At 46.3% G+C, this 15,434-nt stretch overlaps 1 protein-coding gene across 1 annotated transcript in view; it reads right to left on the minus strand.

Annotated features, from left to right (window-relative positions):
* The window catches only part of GRID1 (glutamate ionotropic receptor delta type subunit 1), a 618,720-nt gene that overhangs the window by 191,212 nt on the left and 412,074 nt on the right, over window positions 1–15,434 (minus strand). Inside the window, exon 6 of the mRNA XM_087824100.1 lies at window positions 380–550. Within this exon, the coding sequence (XP_087680226.1) occupies window positions 380–550 (171 nt within the window). The remainder of the gene's footprint in view (window positions 1–379; window positions 551–15,434) is intronic.

Raw genomic sequence — 15,434 nt, forward strand, 5'->3', positions numbered from 1 at the left:
GTGAGCTGGTCCAGTCCCTAGTTGTCCCTATTACTGACTTCCCACAGGGAAGAACCTAAACCAGGTTCAAAACGGCGACTCCCCCCAGGAGGCTCCTTCCCCAGTCCTGCCAGACAAACCCTCCCCGAGAAAACAGTCCTCACACAAGCCTGAGACACAGGAGGCCCCTTCCTCCCTCAGCAGGTAACTAACTACAAGAGGCGCCCAGGGAGCTAATAGGACCGTAACTGCCCACGGCCATCACCGCTTGTTCCGCTGCTCAGAGACGCTGCCTGGACGGGCTTCAATGTCACCACAGAGTTCTCGTAATTGAAGTTGGTGGCAGGCCAAGGGCATGGGGGAGACTCCCTCTGGAGGGAGTGGGGAGGTGGGCACTGACCTGCAGCATCTGGAGGTAGCCTTCCTGGGGGTCGCAGAGCAGGGAGGAGATGCGGTGGTTGTGCCTCATGCATTTCTGGTTGTCCTTGGCGGACGGGAAGATCTGACGGACCACGGTCATCCTGCCAAGGGCGCTGTGGACCAGATCCAGGATCTCCGGGTCACTGATTTCCTGGGGAGATAACCAGACCCATGCTTACCATTGACTCATGAACTTTCTCTGCCAAAGGCTCATCGGGAGGCCAACAGCCTGAACAGCTGATGCCAAAGGGTCTAAAGGACTGGGCCCAGCTCACATCAGTTGCTTGTTTACAAATAATAGTTGCTAACCCTAAAATGAAATGGCTTACTCAACATCTCCCCTGAGCCCAGAAAAAGGAGTCTGCAGCTACACTGCCACTGTGCTGGCTCCCACGGGATCAGGCTCTTAAGAACCAGTGATGTCAGAAGTCATGGTCAGCGTCGGGAAACAACGGCTGGATTTTCTGCTGGGTTAATTGATCTAATTTAGGCAAGAAAAGCTGGCTCCTTCTGACATAACTGACCAAAATGCAGCGAGTCTCCTCTAATTCATTAATAATTCAATTATTTTTCTTAAAGATTTGCATACAGATTTTGAAACTATATCCATTCATTCACAGCACAAAATCTACCCAGCACCTTCTCAGTGTTCTGTGCTAAGCACTGGGGATGTGGCTGTGAGTCAGGCCTGATCCTGTCCAGAGGCTTGAGGTCATCACAGGACGAAATATGCGGATGGCACAGTGGGAAGCCTCGAAGCAAAGGAAATCCATTGCTTTCCATGTCAGGAGCTCGGGGAGCTCCGCTCACATCATCTCATTCACTGCTCACAGCAGCCCGAGGAGTTCTATGAGGTCGATCCTATTATTATTGCATTTAAAATGAGCACCCTCAAGCACAGAAAGAGTGAAGGGAGCCAGCCGTGGGGCTTTTTCCAGGACGAGACTTCTTGAGGAATTGGCACTGGAGCTGAACCTGAAGGATGAGCTTGTTAAGCAAAGTGCTTGCATGTGAGGGGGCAGAGGGGCAGGGCCACGCCGAGTGGTGGTGCTGCCGAAAATGGGAGCAGACCGAGGCTCCCAGGGCCTGGGGGGGAAGGGCAGCTGCAGAGAGGAGGGCTGGTCAGAGGCAGCCCTGGAGCCCTGTCCTGGGCCAGGCAAAGCTGGCTAAACCGCCCACTAAGGACGGTGAGGAGCCTTGAAAGGTTTTAGGCACACACAAGCCACAGGCAGGTTTACATTTTTAAAAACCTCTGGCAGCTCTATGAAGAGAGAATTCCAGAGGCAAAAAAAAAGTGCTCCTGGCTGAGTACAGCACAGGAATGACAAACGTGGAACACGCATGACCGGGGTCTCAGCAGCAGGAGGGCTCAGGCTGCGGAAAGCGGCCGGATCGGTCGCTGGTGGTGAGTCAGGGCTTTGTGCACAACCATGTTTTAAACTAGTTCTCCAGCCTCCCTCCTTGCAGATGATGCGTCTGGCTTTGACACAGAGAGATGGTGCACATGGAGCTGAGGTTAGAAACCAGCGGTCACCTGCTTCACAGCCCCTGTGAGAACGAGAGCTGCGAGGAAGGTAAACCGCGTGCTTCAGGAGCTGTCCCAGGGGTGCGACATGAGTGCAGAGACCGCTCAGTGGAAGCCACATGCTGGACCTGGGAGAGTAAGAAGGGCTGCCTCCTTGGGAATGATCAATAGTTCCCAAGTACACTGAACTGCCGCAATCTCGAAAGAATTAAAGTGCTATTACATATTGAATCTGGGTTTAAACCACTGACCTATGTATTTCAGGCAAAAGTCCGCTTAAGGGAAGATGATCTTGTTGGACCAGAACCAACTGACAATCAAAGGCAGGGAAAGAGCAACGCGTTCACATCTCGGGAACACGGGGGGGGGGGACGGGCCAGGACCAGCTGGGTTCAAGCAGCAGCACAGACACAGGACAGGACGGCGCGGGGCCGTGGGGAGAGGGGCACACTCCTCTAGCCCCAAGGCGGACCGAGAGACGAGCAATGACTGGAGAAGCTGGCTTCACTCGGAGAAGCAAAGAGAGGACTTGGGAAGGATTTTTTTATCTAGGAGAAAAATGCATAAGGGGTTAATCAGAGCCCGAGCACCTGGGAGAGGAAATGGATATGTCACATACCTTCCCTTTTCTCACTTACTTGTTTTGTTTAATTAATTTACTTTTTATTAAATTCATTGGCGTGCCATTGGTTGATAGGATCACATAGGTTTCAAGTGTACATTTCTACGATACATGATCTGTACACTGCACTGTGTGCCCACCACCCAAAGTCAAATTTTCTTCCATCACCATATTGGCCCCCTTTTCCCTTTGGTGTCTCCATGTCTTGGCCACCGTGGGTAATGCTGCAATGAACACAGGGGTGCATATATCTTTGAGAAAAATGTTTCGAGTTTTCCGGGTAGATACTCAGAAGAGGGGTTGCTGGGTCACATGGTAACTTTATTCTTAATTTTTTGAAGAATCGCCAGACTGTTTCCCACAGTGGCTGTACGTCTGCGTTCCCACCAGCAGCGAGGGCGGGCTCCCTTCTCTCCGCAGCCTCTCCAACACCGTGATTACTTGTCCTGCTGATAGCAGCCGTGCCAGCGGGTGCGAGGTGGTGTCCCACTGTGGTGCTGATCTGCATTTCCCTAACAGTTTGTGAGGCTGAGCATCTGTTCATATATCTGTTGGCCATTTGTATGTCTTCTTGGGAGAAGTTCAGGTCCTCTGCCCCTTTTTCTACTGGATTCCTTGTTTGTTTGGTGTTGAGTTGTATGAGTTCTTTATATATTTTGGGTATTAACCCCCTGTCGGAGCTGTTTACAGATATCTTCTCCTGTTTCTTTTTGTTTTCTTGGCAGTTTCTTCTGCTGTGCAGAAGTTTTTGCCTTTCCTTGCCTTGCCTTTAGGGTCAAATTCACAAAATCTTCTGTAAGACCAAAGCCCATAAGTTTAGTATCTATGTTTTCTTCTAGGTCATTTATTGTTTCAGGTCTTATATTTAGGTCTATCCATTTTGAGTCAATTTTTGTATTTGGAGTCAAACAATCTAGTTTCATTCTTTTGCATTGCAGATTCCCAATTTTCCCAGCACCATTTACTGAAGAGGCTTTCTTTGCTCCATTGTGTGTTTCTGGCTCCTTTGTCAACAATTATTTCCCCATATACCGGTGGTCTTATTTCTGGCCTCTCAATTCTGCTCCATTGGTCAGTGCGTCTGTTCTGCCAACACCATGCTGTTCTGATTATCACTACTCTGCAGTATAATTTGAAGTCAGGGAGTGTGATGCTTCAGGCTTTGTTCTTTTTTCTCAGGATTGCTTAGGCTGTTCCATACAAACCTGGCAATTTTTTGCTCTGTTTCTTTAAAAAATGTAATTGGGCCCTAGCCAGTTTTGCTCAGTGGTTAGAGCACTGACCTACAGACTAAAGGCTCCCAGGTTCATTTCTGGCCAAGGGCACATGATTTGGTTGCAGGCTCGATCCCCGGCCCTGGTCAGGGAGCATGCAGGAGGCAAACCAATCGATGTGTCTCTCACATGGATGTTTCTCTCGCCTCCCCTCCCCTTGCACTCTCTCTGAAAAGCAATGGAAAAAATATCCTCAGGTGATGATTAAAAAAATAAATGAATAAATAAGGTTTTTAATGTCTTTGGGATTTTGATGGGGATTGCATTAAATCTATATATTGCTTTGGTTAATATGCTCATTTTACCTATGTTGGTTCTTTCAATCCATAAACGCAGAATATCTTTCAATTTCATTGTGTCTTTTTTCTATCTCGTTTATTGTTTCTAATAGTTTGGGGTTTTTTAGTGGAGTCTTTAGGGTTTTATATAGACAGAATCATGTCATCTGCAAATGTGACACTTCTACTTCTTCCTTCCCAATTTGGATGCCTTTTATTTCTTCCTCTTGCCTGACTGCTCTGGCTAGGCTTCCAGTACTATGTTGAATAAGAGTGGTGAGAGTGGACATCCTTGTCTTGTTCCTGATCTTAGAGGAAAAATATTTCATTTTTTTCACCATCGAGTGTGATATTAGCTGAGTGTTTGTCATATATGGTCTTTATTACAGTGAGGTATTTTCTTCTATAGCCATTTTATTGAGTGTTTTAATTATAAATGGATGTTGTATCTTATCAAATGCTTGTTGATGAGATCATAAGATTTTTGCCCTTTGTTTTGTTAATGTGGTGTATCACATTGATTGGTTTGTGTATGCTGAACCATCCTTGTGCCCCTGGAATGAACCCCACTTGATTGTGATGTACTATTTTTTTTGTTTTCTTATATTCGATTTGCTAGTATCTTGTTTAAGATTTTTGCATCTGGATTCATCAGAGATACTGTGGTTTTCTTGTGTTATCTTTGCCACATTCTGGTATCAGGGTTATGTTGGCTTCATAAATGTGTTAGGAAGTATTGCCTCTCCTTCAGTTTTTTGGAAGAGACTGAGAAGGACTGGTATCGAATCTTAATAGAATGTTTGGTAGAATTCACTAATGAAGCCATCTGGTTTAGACTGTTTATTTTGGGGGAGGCTTTTAATGGTTGTTTCAATTTCCTCACTATTAATAGATCTATTTAGATTTTTCAGTTCTTTATGATTCAGTCTAAGAAGATTGTATATTTCTAGGAATTAGACATTTCTTCAAAGTTACTGAATTTGGTGGCATACAGTCTTTCATAGTATTCTAGTGTGATCCTCTGTATATCTGTGATGTCTGTGGTGACTTCTCTTTCATTTCTGATTTTGTTTATATGAGTCTTTTCTCTTTCTTCCTTAGTGAGTCTAGCCAGGGGATTGTCAATTTTACTAATCTTTTTAAAGAACCAGCTCTTTGAAGTTCTTTTATTAAAACTCTTCTGCATCCTCAATTTCCTAGAAGGAACTTCTGTGGCCTGAGCACTCGTCATGTACCCCAAGCAGGACCCTGGGGATCTGTAGGGAGCCTGACTTGCAAGGTTCCTTTCTGGTAAGTGTAACCATCACGTTCCCTGACCACCTGTGGCAGCACCTGGGCTGAGCCAGAGGCAATCATGTAAACAAGGGACTCAGCCCTACCCCCAGCTGCCTAGTCTCCGGGCCATTCCTTTATCATTCTGCCCACCTAGGACTCCTCGAGAGCTTGGCGCAGGTCTCCCCAACCCAATAGCTGTCACATGCCTCCTTGCTGTGAGGATCTGCTGGGTCTCTGGAGATCTTCCTGTTCCCGTATCCCAGCCCCCATCCACTCACTCTGGGCCAAGCGCATGTGCTGTCTGCCAGTGCACCGCTCCCTGCCTTTCAGTGATTCTGGGCCTGTTCTCAGCGTCCGGTACAGAGACAGCTGCAGTCAGGATCGAAAGACCCACAGAGGCAACTCCCCAGATCCCTCTGGGGCAATGCAAAGGGTCACCTCTTCTCCTACGAATGTGTCCTCACCTTTGGAGAATTCCAAACCTTTGTCATCAGTCAGTTCCAGCAGCTCTATGCCAAGCCCTCTCCAGTCCTGTTGGTCTCACTGGGTCCCTTTAGTACCATAGAGGTACCAGCATCGATCGACTCTCCCTGCTCACTCCTGCCAAGCAATGCCTCTGGGCTGCACACCAGGTCTGCGCCTGGCCCAGCCTGAGGGGGCCCAACCTCTGGGTTCCTACGGCCACAGGGAGCAATCCAAGCAGCCAATTCTCACAATCCACTTGGAAAACAAACCTGCACTTTGTCCCAGCCGAACATTCTTCCAGGGAGTGCTGCTGCTGAGCAAAGCAGCAAGACAGAGTGTAGATACGCATGACCTCCACTGACCCCGCGGAAGGCCGCGAGGCTGCTTTGGAGACCACAGTAGCATGCCACACCCAGACGCTCCCCGGAGGGCAGACTCCAAATCATCTGGCTCATTTCATTACTTTTAAAGTTCATGTTGTAAAATATATTTAACTCACAAATATTACATAAAGGTCTGAGCAATAAAACGATGCCAGTGTGCCTTCCATCCAGCTGAGAAATCACCTGCGTCCTAGCCAGGTGCCTGCGCCCCAGTGAGCCTTCCTCCGCCCGAGAGCCGGCCTCGGTCATGTTGCGCCTGCATCATGTGCAGCACGCACCCGTCGGCTTTCTGTCAGCTGCAGTCTGCGCCCTGCCTCCTCCGCGGTCCGGGTCAGTGGCTCTCCACCTCAGGACACCCAGGAGCTCACAGAACCACAGGGGAGCAGCCCTGTCCCTGGCAACAAGCAAGGCGTCTGTGCTCCCCATTAGCTCTCTACATAACCCCAATACTCACCGAGCCTTAAACCCACTGGTCTCACTTTCGGTTTCTGCAATTTAGTCATGGTGACAGGCGCCGCTCCGGTGTACTTGTTTTCACAGCTGCACACAAATTGTGTGCCCATGCCACCATTTATTTACTCTATTGTTGACTCCAGCTAAATGTTTTTGTTTGGTTGCCATTATAAATAAAGCTTCTATGCATATTTTTCTTGTGTATGCATCTTAGTGCACCTGTATAAGAACTTCTCTAGAGTACACACCTAGAATACAACTCCTTGATAGGAGAATATGAACATATTCAAATTTCCTGGGTATTATCAAATTTCCAAAGTGATTGTCCTAATTATACTCATGCCTGCGTGTTCAGAGAGTTCCTGTCGCTGCGCCTCCTGCCCGCAGGCGACGGTGTACAACTTCGTAAGATCCGTCCATCTAGGGAGTCGGAGTTGACACATCTTTGGATTGTCATTCCCTCTCCCTGAACCTTGAAAGGGTTAAACGTCTTTCATACGTTTCTGAATCGTTTGTGCTTCCTTTCCTGTGCTTGTATTGTTGCCCAATTTCTATCAGGTTGGGTTTCTTGCATATTGATTTAACTTTTTTAAAAATTCTGGAGACTACGTCTTTGCCACATGCCACAGATAGCTTCTCCAGTTTCTAGGATGTTTTGTAAAACTAGCCTATCACCTCATCTAACCCAGTGTTTCCTTTATAAGAATTATTTTTATCACTAATTATACCTCTTTGTTTTATAGAGATTTTGTTTGCTTTTAATTCTTTGTCCTAAATCATTTTTTTCTAAAACTTCAGCCATGTTGTGCAAACTCTCCTGTTGCTCTGCATGACTTGTCCACGTCTCTCTACAGCTTCTACTCTGTCTAATGCATCTCAAGTTATGTGCCCTCATCCATTTCTAACAATGTTTATCTGGGCCCTCTCTCTTATTTGGATGCTAGAAGCTTGTCTACTTTATAAATTTTTTTTAAAAATGTTTTGTCTTAATTGATACCGTTACGTGCTGGTTTTCCATTTCATTCATTTCTACCCTTTATTATTTCTATACTTTCTTTGGATTTGTTAAGTGGTTATTTTCCAACATTTTAGATATGAAGCTTAGCTGATGAATCCTATATCTTTTACGTTAGAAAATGAAGTATTTAAGATAATAAATCTACACCAATATTGCTTTAGCTACATCCCACCATTTTGGTTTATTTTTGACCCATGAGTAATTTACTGCTGACTTTTCAAAAATGTTCAAACCTGAGGGTATTTTTCAGTAACCTTCCTACTGATTTCGAGTGTAAATGCAGTGGTGTGAGAATGGGGGCCGTGTGCTGGCCCCTGGCGTGCACTGAGCTCAGCTTTGCGGCCTGTCGCGTGGTCAGCGTGCGTGAACATCTCCTAAACATTCAGTGTCCACTTGCTGGCTCAGTGGTCTGTTTTTAGGTCCATTATATCAGGAATTTGTCTATTTCGCCTTGTATTCAGCCTATATTTTCAAAATTTAAAAAAAAACACATTTTAAGGTTTTTGTTAGTCACACACAGGTGTGGCACTGCAGCTCCTTGCTGGACGAAATGTTTTATCGTTGTTCATATCCCCTAGTAATGCCTCTTGCCCTGTGGTCTGTGGTGTCAGGCATCTCTACAGTCGCACCAGTTCTATTCGGGTCCCTCCCCTCTTTCTTTTCCATCTCTTTGCTGCCCATCTTCCTCTGTCTCACATTTTAGTTGGGGATCCTGTAAACAAAATATGCCAGATTTTTTTTACATCCATCTTTAACTTTTTAGTAGAAATCTTGATCTATTTATATTGGACTATGGTTACTTATACATTTGGATTGATTTCTACCGTATTGTTTACATGTTACACATTTTCCATTTATTTTTTCCTTCTGCTTCCCCTTGGAATAATTTTTTTCTATTTATTACTTTATTCTCTTCAGAAAGTTATATGCTCAATGTTATTCTTTCATTGGTTATCTCAGATATTTTAATATATATAACAAAGTGTTAAGTTAATCAGTGTTTTTACTCCTTTCTTCAATATTTATCTAATATTATTGATATTAATCACTGGCCTCCTGACTGATGTGATAACAATGCCCAGCATTTTAATTCTCTTTCTTTATGCCCTCCTAGGACACACCATTTCGTGGCTTTACACAATTATTATCTGTCTATTGAACCTGTGTGTATCAATGCATTGGTTAAACATTCTTTTCTAGGCATGAAACTTTATACCTGTGATCATTCTCCGGAAATACTTCACTTATAGTTTCCTTTAATGTGGGTCTGTTGATAATAAACTGAGTTTCTGTTTGCTAGAAAATGTCTTATTTTGATCTCACTCTTAAAAATAAAGCCCTAAGCTGACTACTGTTTTCTCTCAGCACACGGGAGATAACAGGGTGTGGTCCCCCAGTCCCACTCTTGCCCAATGTATCCGTTTCCTAGAGCTGCAATAACAAACCATCACAGGAGGGGTGCACCCCTTCCAGACGGGCTAGGGGACAATGCCAGCCTCCCCCAGCTTCCGTCGCTGCCGGCGTTTCTAGGGCTGTAGCCTCTTCACTCGCGCCTCTTCCTGTGTGGCCGGCCACATGGTGTTCTCCTCTTCCACACACAGATCCCCCTTTTACAATGACAGCTATGACACCTGGGATTACATTTAGGGCCCCCCAGGACAATCCGAGGTAATTCCCACACCTCGAGATCATTCACTCGATCCCTTTTGGGAAAAGTCTTCTGCTGTGGAAGGTAACACACAGTTTCCAGGGAGTAGGCCCCAGAAACCTCTGGGGGCCATTATTCAGCCCACTACCCCCAGCGTTTGGGAATCAGTCTGACTGCCCCTCCTTCGAAGATGACCTGTGTCTTCTCCTTGGATGCTCCTTAGGTTTTTGGTCTTTGGTGCTCTGCAGTGTCACACTGGAGGTGCCTAGGTGTGGACTTTTACATCTTTATTCTGCTCCTGACCCTTGGGCTTCCGACATCTGACCTTCGGTGTCTTTCAATAATTCTAGAGAATTCTAAACCACAATGCCATTTAACATTATTTCTCCCCCATTACCTCTTAATTCCTTCTAGAAATCCAGTCAATAGTGTATTAGATTTTACTGTCCTTCCATGTGTTATGTGTGTTAACCTCCCTCTCACACCTCCTATCTCTGTTTCTCTAGGCTGCATTCCAAATAATCGCTTCATATTTCAGGTTCATTAATTCTCTCTACATATGTGTCCACTTTAATGTTCATTTTTAACTTCAATTATTAGGTTTTTAATTTCCTGAAGCTGTTTGTTTCTTTCTTAATTCTGCTTCTTTTAAAAATGTCTTTTATTCCTTGATCATATTTTCCAGCTTCTTTTAATTTTTTAAACATATTAGAGCCTATTTATTTAATATCCTATGTCAGGCAATTCTAAAACTAGTCACTTCAAATCGCTTTAAACTGCCTTTTTTCCCTGGTTCTCACTCCTGGCGGCTTGTTTCTTTCCTTCCTCCCCTCCTGTCTCCCTCCCCCCTCTCTTTCTTTCTCTCTTTCTTTCTCTCTTGTATGTAATCTTATTTTCCTTAGAATTTTCTTAAAAATTCCTTAAATCCAACTGGAATTATCATCACTCCAGAGAATATTTATGCTTCTCTCTACCTCCCACCTAGGAGCAGCGCCAACCTGTAACCATGGCATTTAATACTCAGCGTTCCCTGAGCTTTATTAGGAGGCCTGGGTGCGACTTGGGTCACAAGCCTGCTTGGGGGTTGCCAATTTTCAGGAAAATTTCTTCCCTCCAGGCAACTCCAAAGCCAAGACAGAAAATGTTCCTGGCTGTTCGCTCTGCCCAGTGAGTTCACTTCCAGTTCGCCCTTAACTGAGTCTGAGCTTTAACTTTATGTGTGGATCTTTCATTAGGCCCTACACTTAATCGGCTCCCCCACTGGCCTCATGGGTTCTGGGCCCCCACAGCCACAACAGAAGCTGCTCAACATCGCCACAGTTTGGCTGACAGACTCACGGCAAAAGCTAAATTTGAAGCTCACACATTTCCTAGAGTTTTCATTTCTCACTTTCATTTGGCCTTGTGCACATTACTCTTAACTGCTCCGTGATCTGCTTAAAAATATTTTAAATATATCAGGTCCAGAGCATCACTCAGGCTGATCATTGCTCCATAAAGACCTTGTACATAGAATGCTGAACCTTGTACATAGAATGTTCCGTCTCTTTCCTCCCAAACTTCAGAATATGCCTTAGCTGTGTGACTGACTAAACCTCAGTTATTATGCTAAAACTTGTATTTGCTTCATTCGCAGGCCTTTTCCTAGGTTTACTGTCATTATTAGAAGGGCTGTTTCTGAGGGGCCTGAGGCAAGAATGTGCAGCCTTCTCCATTTGACCAAATTCCAATTGTATTCTTTTAAAAAATATTTTAGTTTTATTCTTTAACTAAACATTTTTAATGTTGATCTTACGTTTCCCCCCTCCCTTTGCCCCCTCCCCCCTCGCCTCCCCGCCTTGGCCTTCACCAAACCACCCTCGCTCCAGGTGGGCGCCCAGGGGCCTCAGGAAACCCCCGCGGCCTCAGCGAGGCAGAAAGCGCACCGGGGCCTGGTCCCGCTCCCGCGCCCGCGCCCCGCGCCCACCCGCCCTGGCTCCCAGGTCCCGCCCACAGGTCCCCATCAGTGCCGCTCAGTCTGGAGACCATCTGGAGGTGACAGGGACGGGCCAGGGAGGCTTCAGACGGATCGGCTTTAGAGGCAGGTGAAGTGTGAGGTCGGGAGTGCGTGCTGATGGTGGAACTGGGATAGAATGGGAGCAAAACGCGGCTGGAACTGGCTCTTTTTTCAGTGGAAGGAGTATTTGTAGATCGATAACAAAGATATTATAACAACTAAAACAAGTAGAGAACAGGATGGAGTTTCCAATTAACATCACATCCTTCTTGCCAGTCGGGGAAAAGACTCTTTTGTGCCTCTTAACACTTACAGAGATTTCTATGAAAACAATAAAAAGTAAGGCTTGTTTCACGCACTGAGCAATAAAAATACTGCCCCTAATTTTGTACTAAGGGTGCACACTGAATCTTAGACAATCTTCATTTTTAGGCAAATAAATTCACAGGAAACCTCTACAAATCTCTACTTCACATACAAAGAGTTAAGACTAAAGAAAAGTTAGATGGATTCGAAAGAAAAGCCAATCCTCACGTCCTCCCGGGGACACACCCTGTTCACTGGTTAGAAGCCCCGCTGAGCCCGAGCGCAGGGAGCCAGCGGAGACGGCCGCGGGCGGGCGGGCGGGCGGTGCGCCTCCGGCCCAGGGCGGGGGCCCCCGTTCCGAGTGAAGAACACAGGCGTGCATTTTCCCACGGAGAGGGCACAGGCTGTAGATTTTCAAAGCCTTTGACTCAGAATAGGTGATGAACGGCAGACACGGGAGCGAGCCACAGATTTCAAAGGCCCCCTCGTTGCTAACTCTGAGAAAGTTTAAAAGCGATGACGGCGCCAGAGCAATTTGGAGACGTGGGGCTCTGTGTCCGTCAGGCTCAGCTGCTTCTGCCTCACGTCTGCTCAGGCCTCTGATGTAACAACAGAAACGATTAAAGCAGCAGCGGAGCGTGTATGGGGAACTACGGCGCAGCTGTAACCGACTGAATAAACCCACACCCCCACGCTGCCTTCCCTCCCCACGGCACCCAGGGTGGCGAGCGCCCCGACCGGACGCGCGGTGCTTGGCGTGGCCAACCTGGGCGGTCCTACTCCTTTCGGCAGTCAAAGGAGGGTACGTGGCTTCGTTTCTGGTTTTGAGGTGTGAAGGAGTTCTCCCTGGGGTTCTGAGGTCTGCTTACGCCTAAGAAGAAGGCCAAGGAGCTCTAGGTCTTTCTGCCTAGAGGTCTGGGTCACGGGAGACTGCCCTGGAGGATGCCCAGCACGCTGAGGACAACACAGGACAGGGTCCTGGGAACACTGTTCAGCCTCTGGGTCGTCCGGCCCTGGAACCTGGTGGCCTGTCCCTGAGCCTTCTCTACGGTGAGGTAATATATTCTCAGACCATTTAAGGAAATTGATTCAGATTGTTCTGTAGCTTATAGTCAAAAGTAAGCTCATTGATACAGAATTTAATGTGACTGGTAAGTGGGCACAGAGTCCTCAATTATATGTGTAAAATGTAAGACAGACGGGATCGCCGAGCAGTCCCACTCCATGTTGCTGGTGTAGCAAGGCGGATGCGTGTTTATAATGAGGATGAATCTTCAAAATAGCAATTAAATGGAAGGAATTTCCTTTTTCTAAGAATATGTTTTGGCAAAACAGATGTAGAGTATTTGTCTGATCTTTAAGAGCAGTAAAATTTCTGAACCTTTTGACATCAGGAAAGTATTTTTAAACATGTATTTAGATCTCTAGACTTATATAGGCCATGCAATCACATTATTAGTCATTTCCTTTTGTTCCTTGGAAAGACCTAGATCTATCAGACATTGGTGTGATACCAGCATTATTCTGGAGAAGTAATAGTTTACTTCCCTCCTGGAAACCACAGTGTCCGTATCTAAAGTTAATGAGAGTAAAGAAACTCCACAGACAAGGCTGGCTTGAGGGAAGCTGCAAAGCAGAAAGAGATTTCAATCCAGTTGTGATGAAGAACTACTCCCACCAAAGTCAAAAGTCTTCTTAGACGGTCCCTGTGTCAGGCCCCTGTGGCCTTGCAGAAACAAGGACAGCCTGGCGACAAAGAGTAGGGGGTGCTGCCCAAGCCGAGTGCTGTTACCTTCCCGGACGCAGGGTGACAGCAGGGAAGCCCCCGCAGAGTGGCTGTTCTGACCAGGGACATGCTCTCTCTCATTGGTCGTCCCCTAAAAATTCTTGGGAGTATGCATGAGTCTCCCTATTGTGCACAGGATATAGAGAGTAGCCGAGAGGATTCCCCTGCTCCCAGAAGTGTGGCCATGGACCAAGAGCATCAGCGTCATCCACAGACTTGTTAGAAATGCAGAATCTCAGGCCCCACCCCAGGCCTGTCTACTCAGAATCTGCCTTTTGAAAAGATCTCTAGGTGGTTCACAGGCATGTTAACATTTTAAAAATTTATTTTTAATTATAGTTGACATAAAATATTATATTAGTTTCAGGTATATAACATAGTGATTACTACAGTAAGTCTAGGAGCCCCCTGTTAACATTTTAGGAGCACTTGCCTATTACACAGTGAAGCGGAGTGAGCAGGGTATGGAACCAGGTGGCTCTGGGATCCAATCCTGGCTTCTCCTCTTCTTGGCTGTGTGACTTGGACAAGGCACTGAATTCCTTTCAGTGTCATCTGCGAGTGGAATAACAGTCCTTCCCGGGGTTTTGACGTAATTCAGTGACTAATTCAATGAGATGTGACATGTCTAGCACAGAGTCTTGCAGCCAGTGCTCCTAGTCCCTCCAACTCAAAATCCAAAGCTCTTTCTACAGCCTCTGAAAGCCATCAAAAGATCTGCCTTAGCCTGGCCTCTGGCAAGCCAGAGAGGCCCTTTTTCTGCTCCTCCTCTCACCCCACTGCTCCTGCAGCCTCCTCCAAACCCTGAGGAAGCCCATAGCACCACCCAGCCCACAGGTGGGTCCTTCCCGCTCGACTCCAAGAGACCCCGGACGCACTGGACTTCCTGCCGAGAGAGCAAGCCAGTCTTCAACCACCTTATCATTAAATAAAGTGGCCCACCGGTTGAAAATTGATATGGATTCTTTTATTTTTTATTTTTCATTTTTTTTAATTTTATTGTTAGAGTATTGCAGAGTACTGTTGAGAGTATTTCTCCCCTCTGCCCCCCTCCACTTACCTCCCACCCCACCCCAGGCCTTCACCTACTGTCTGTGTCCATGGGCTGGGCATATATGCTTGTAAGTTCTTTGGTTAATCTCTCCCCCCCTTCCTCTGACATCCATCAGTGTGATCCATGCTTCCATGTCACTGAATCTATTTTGTTCATCAGTTTATTTTGTTCCTTAGATTCCACATATGAATGAGATCATGTGATACTTGTCTTTCTCTGACTAGTTAAATTCATTTAGCATAATACTCTCCAGGTCCATCCATACTGTCCCGAAGGGTACAGGATCCTTCTTTTTTGTAGCTGCGTAGTGCTCCATTGTGTCCTTTCATTTTTATAAATGACACAAATGGTTTCTGCTCACAATAAGCCAGCACTCTGCCTGCTCCTCTTACACGGGGCTGCCCGGACACAGGTGACAGCGCTCTCCTCCATCGCACCTTCACGGCCATTCCCATGGGTGGCCCCTCAGATCAGCCAGCACTGGCAGCTGACCTTGCTTCCTGAAGACTTGCACTGGTTATGGCCACAGGGAGGGTGGATGTCCCCTCGGGCTCCCTGTGCATTGGTTTACCAGGAGGATCTGCTCTCTTGCCTGAGAAAGAAGCCCAAAGTCCCCAGAACTTGGTATTTTTAATGGTTCTTTTATTCTATTTAATTGATTTTGTATTTCACCACATTTTATTCAATTTTACTCTATTATATTTGACCATGAGCACAAGGTGGAGATCTGCCCTCCGACGAGCCAGGGGTCCACACACGCCCCAGCATTTACTGGAGACAGTCAGGGAACCTCTCAGACCAGCTGGTGATGGACAGGCTGGGGGGCTGTGGGGAGGCTTCCCCACCTTTCCCCTCAGCTCTCTCCTCTGCTTGCTTGCTTCCTCTTAAACTTGGGAATTCTTTTTGTTTTCTAATTTTCATTCAACTTATTTAAACTAAAAAAGAATTCACC

Source organism: Miniopterus natalensis, chromosome 14 (genome assembly GCF_054644295.1).
Source record: "Miniopterus natalensis isolate mMinNat1 chromosome 14, mMinNat1.hap1, whole genome shotgun sequence".
NCBI lineage: Eukaryota > Metazoa > Chordata > Mammalia > Chiroptera > Miniopteridae > Miniopterus > Miniopterus natalensis.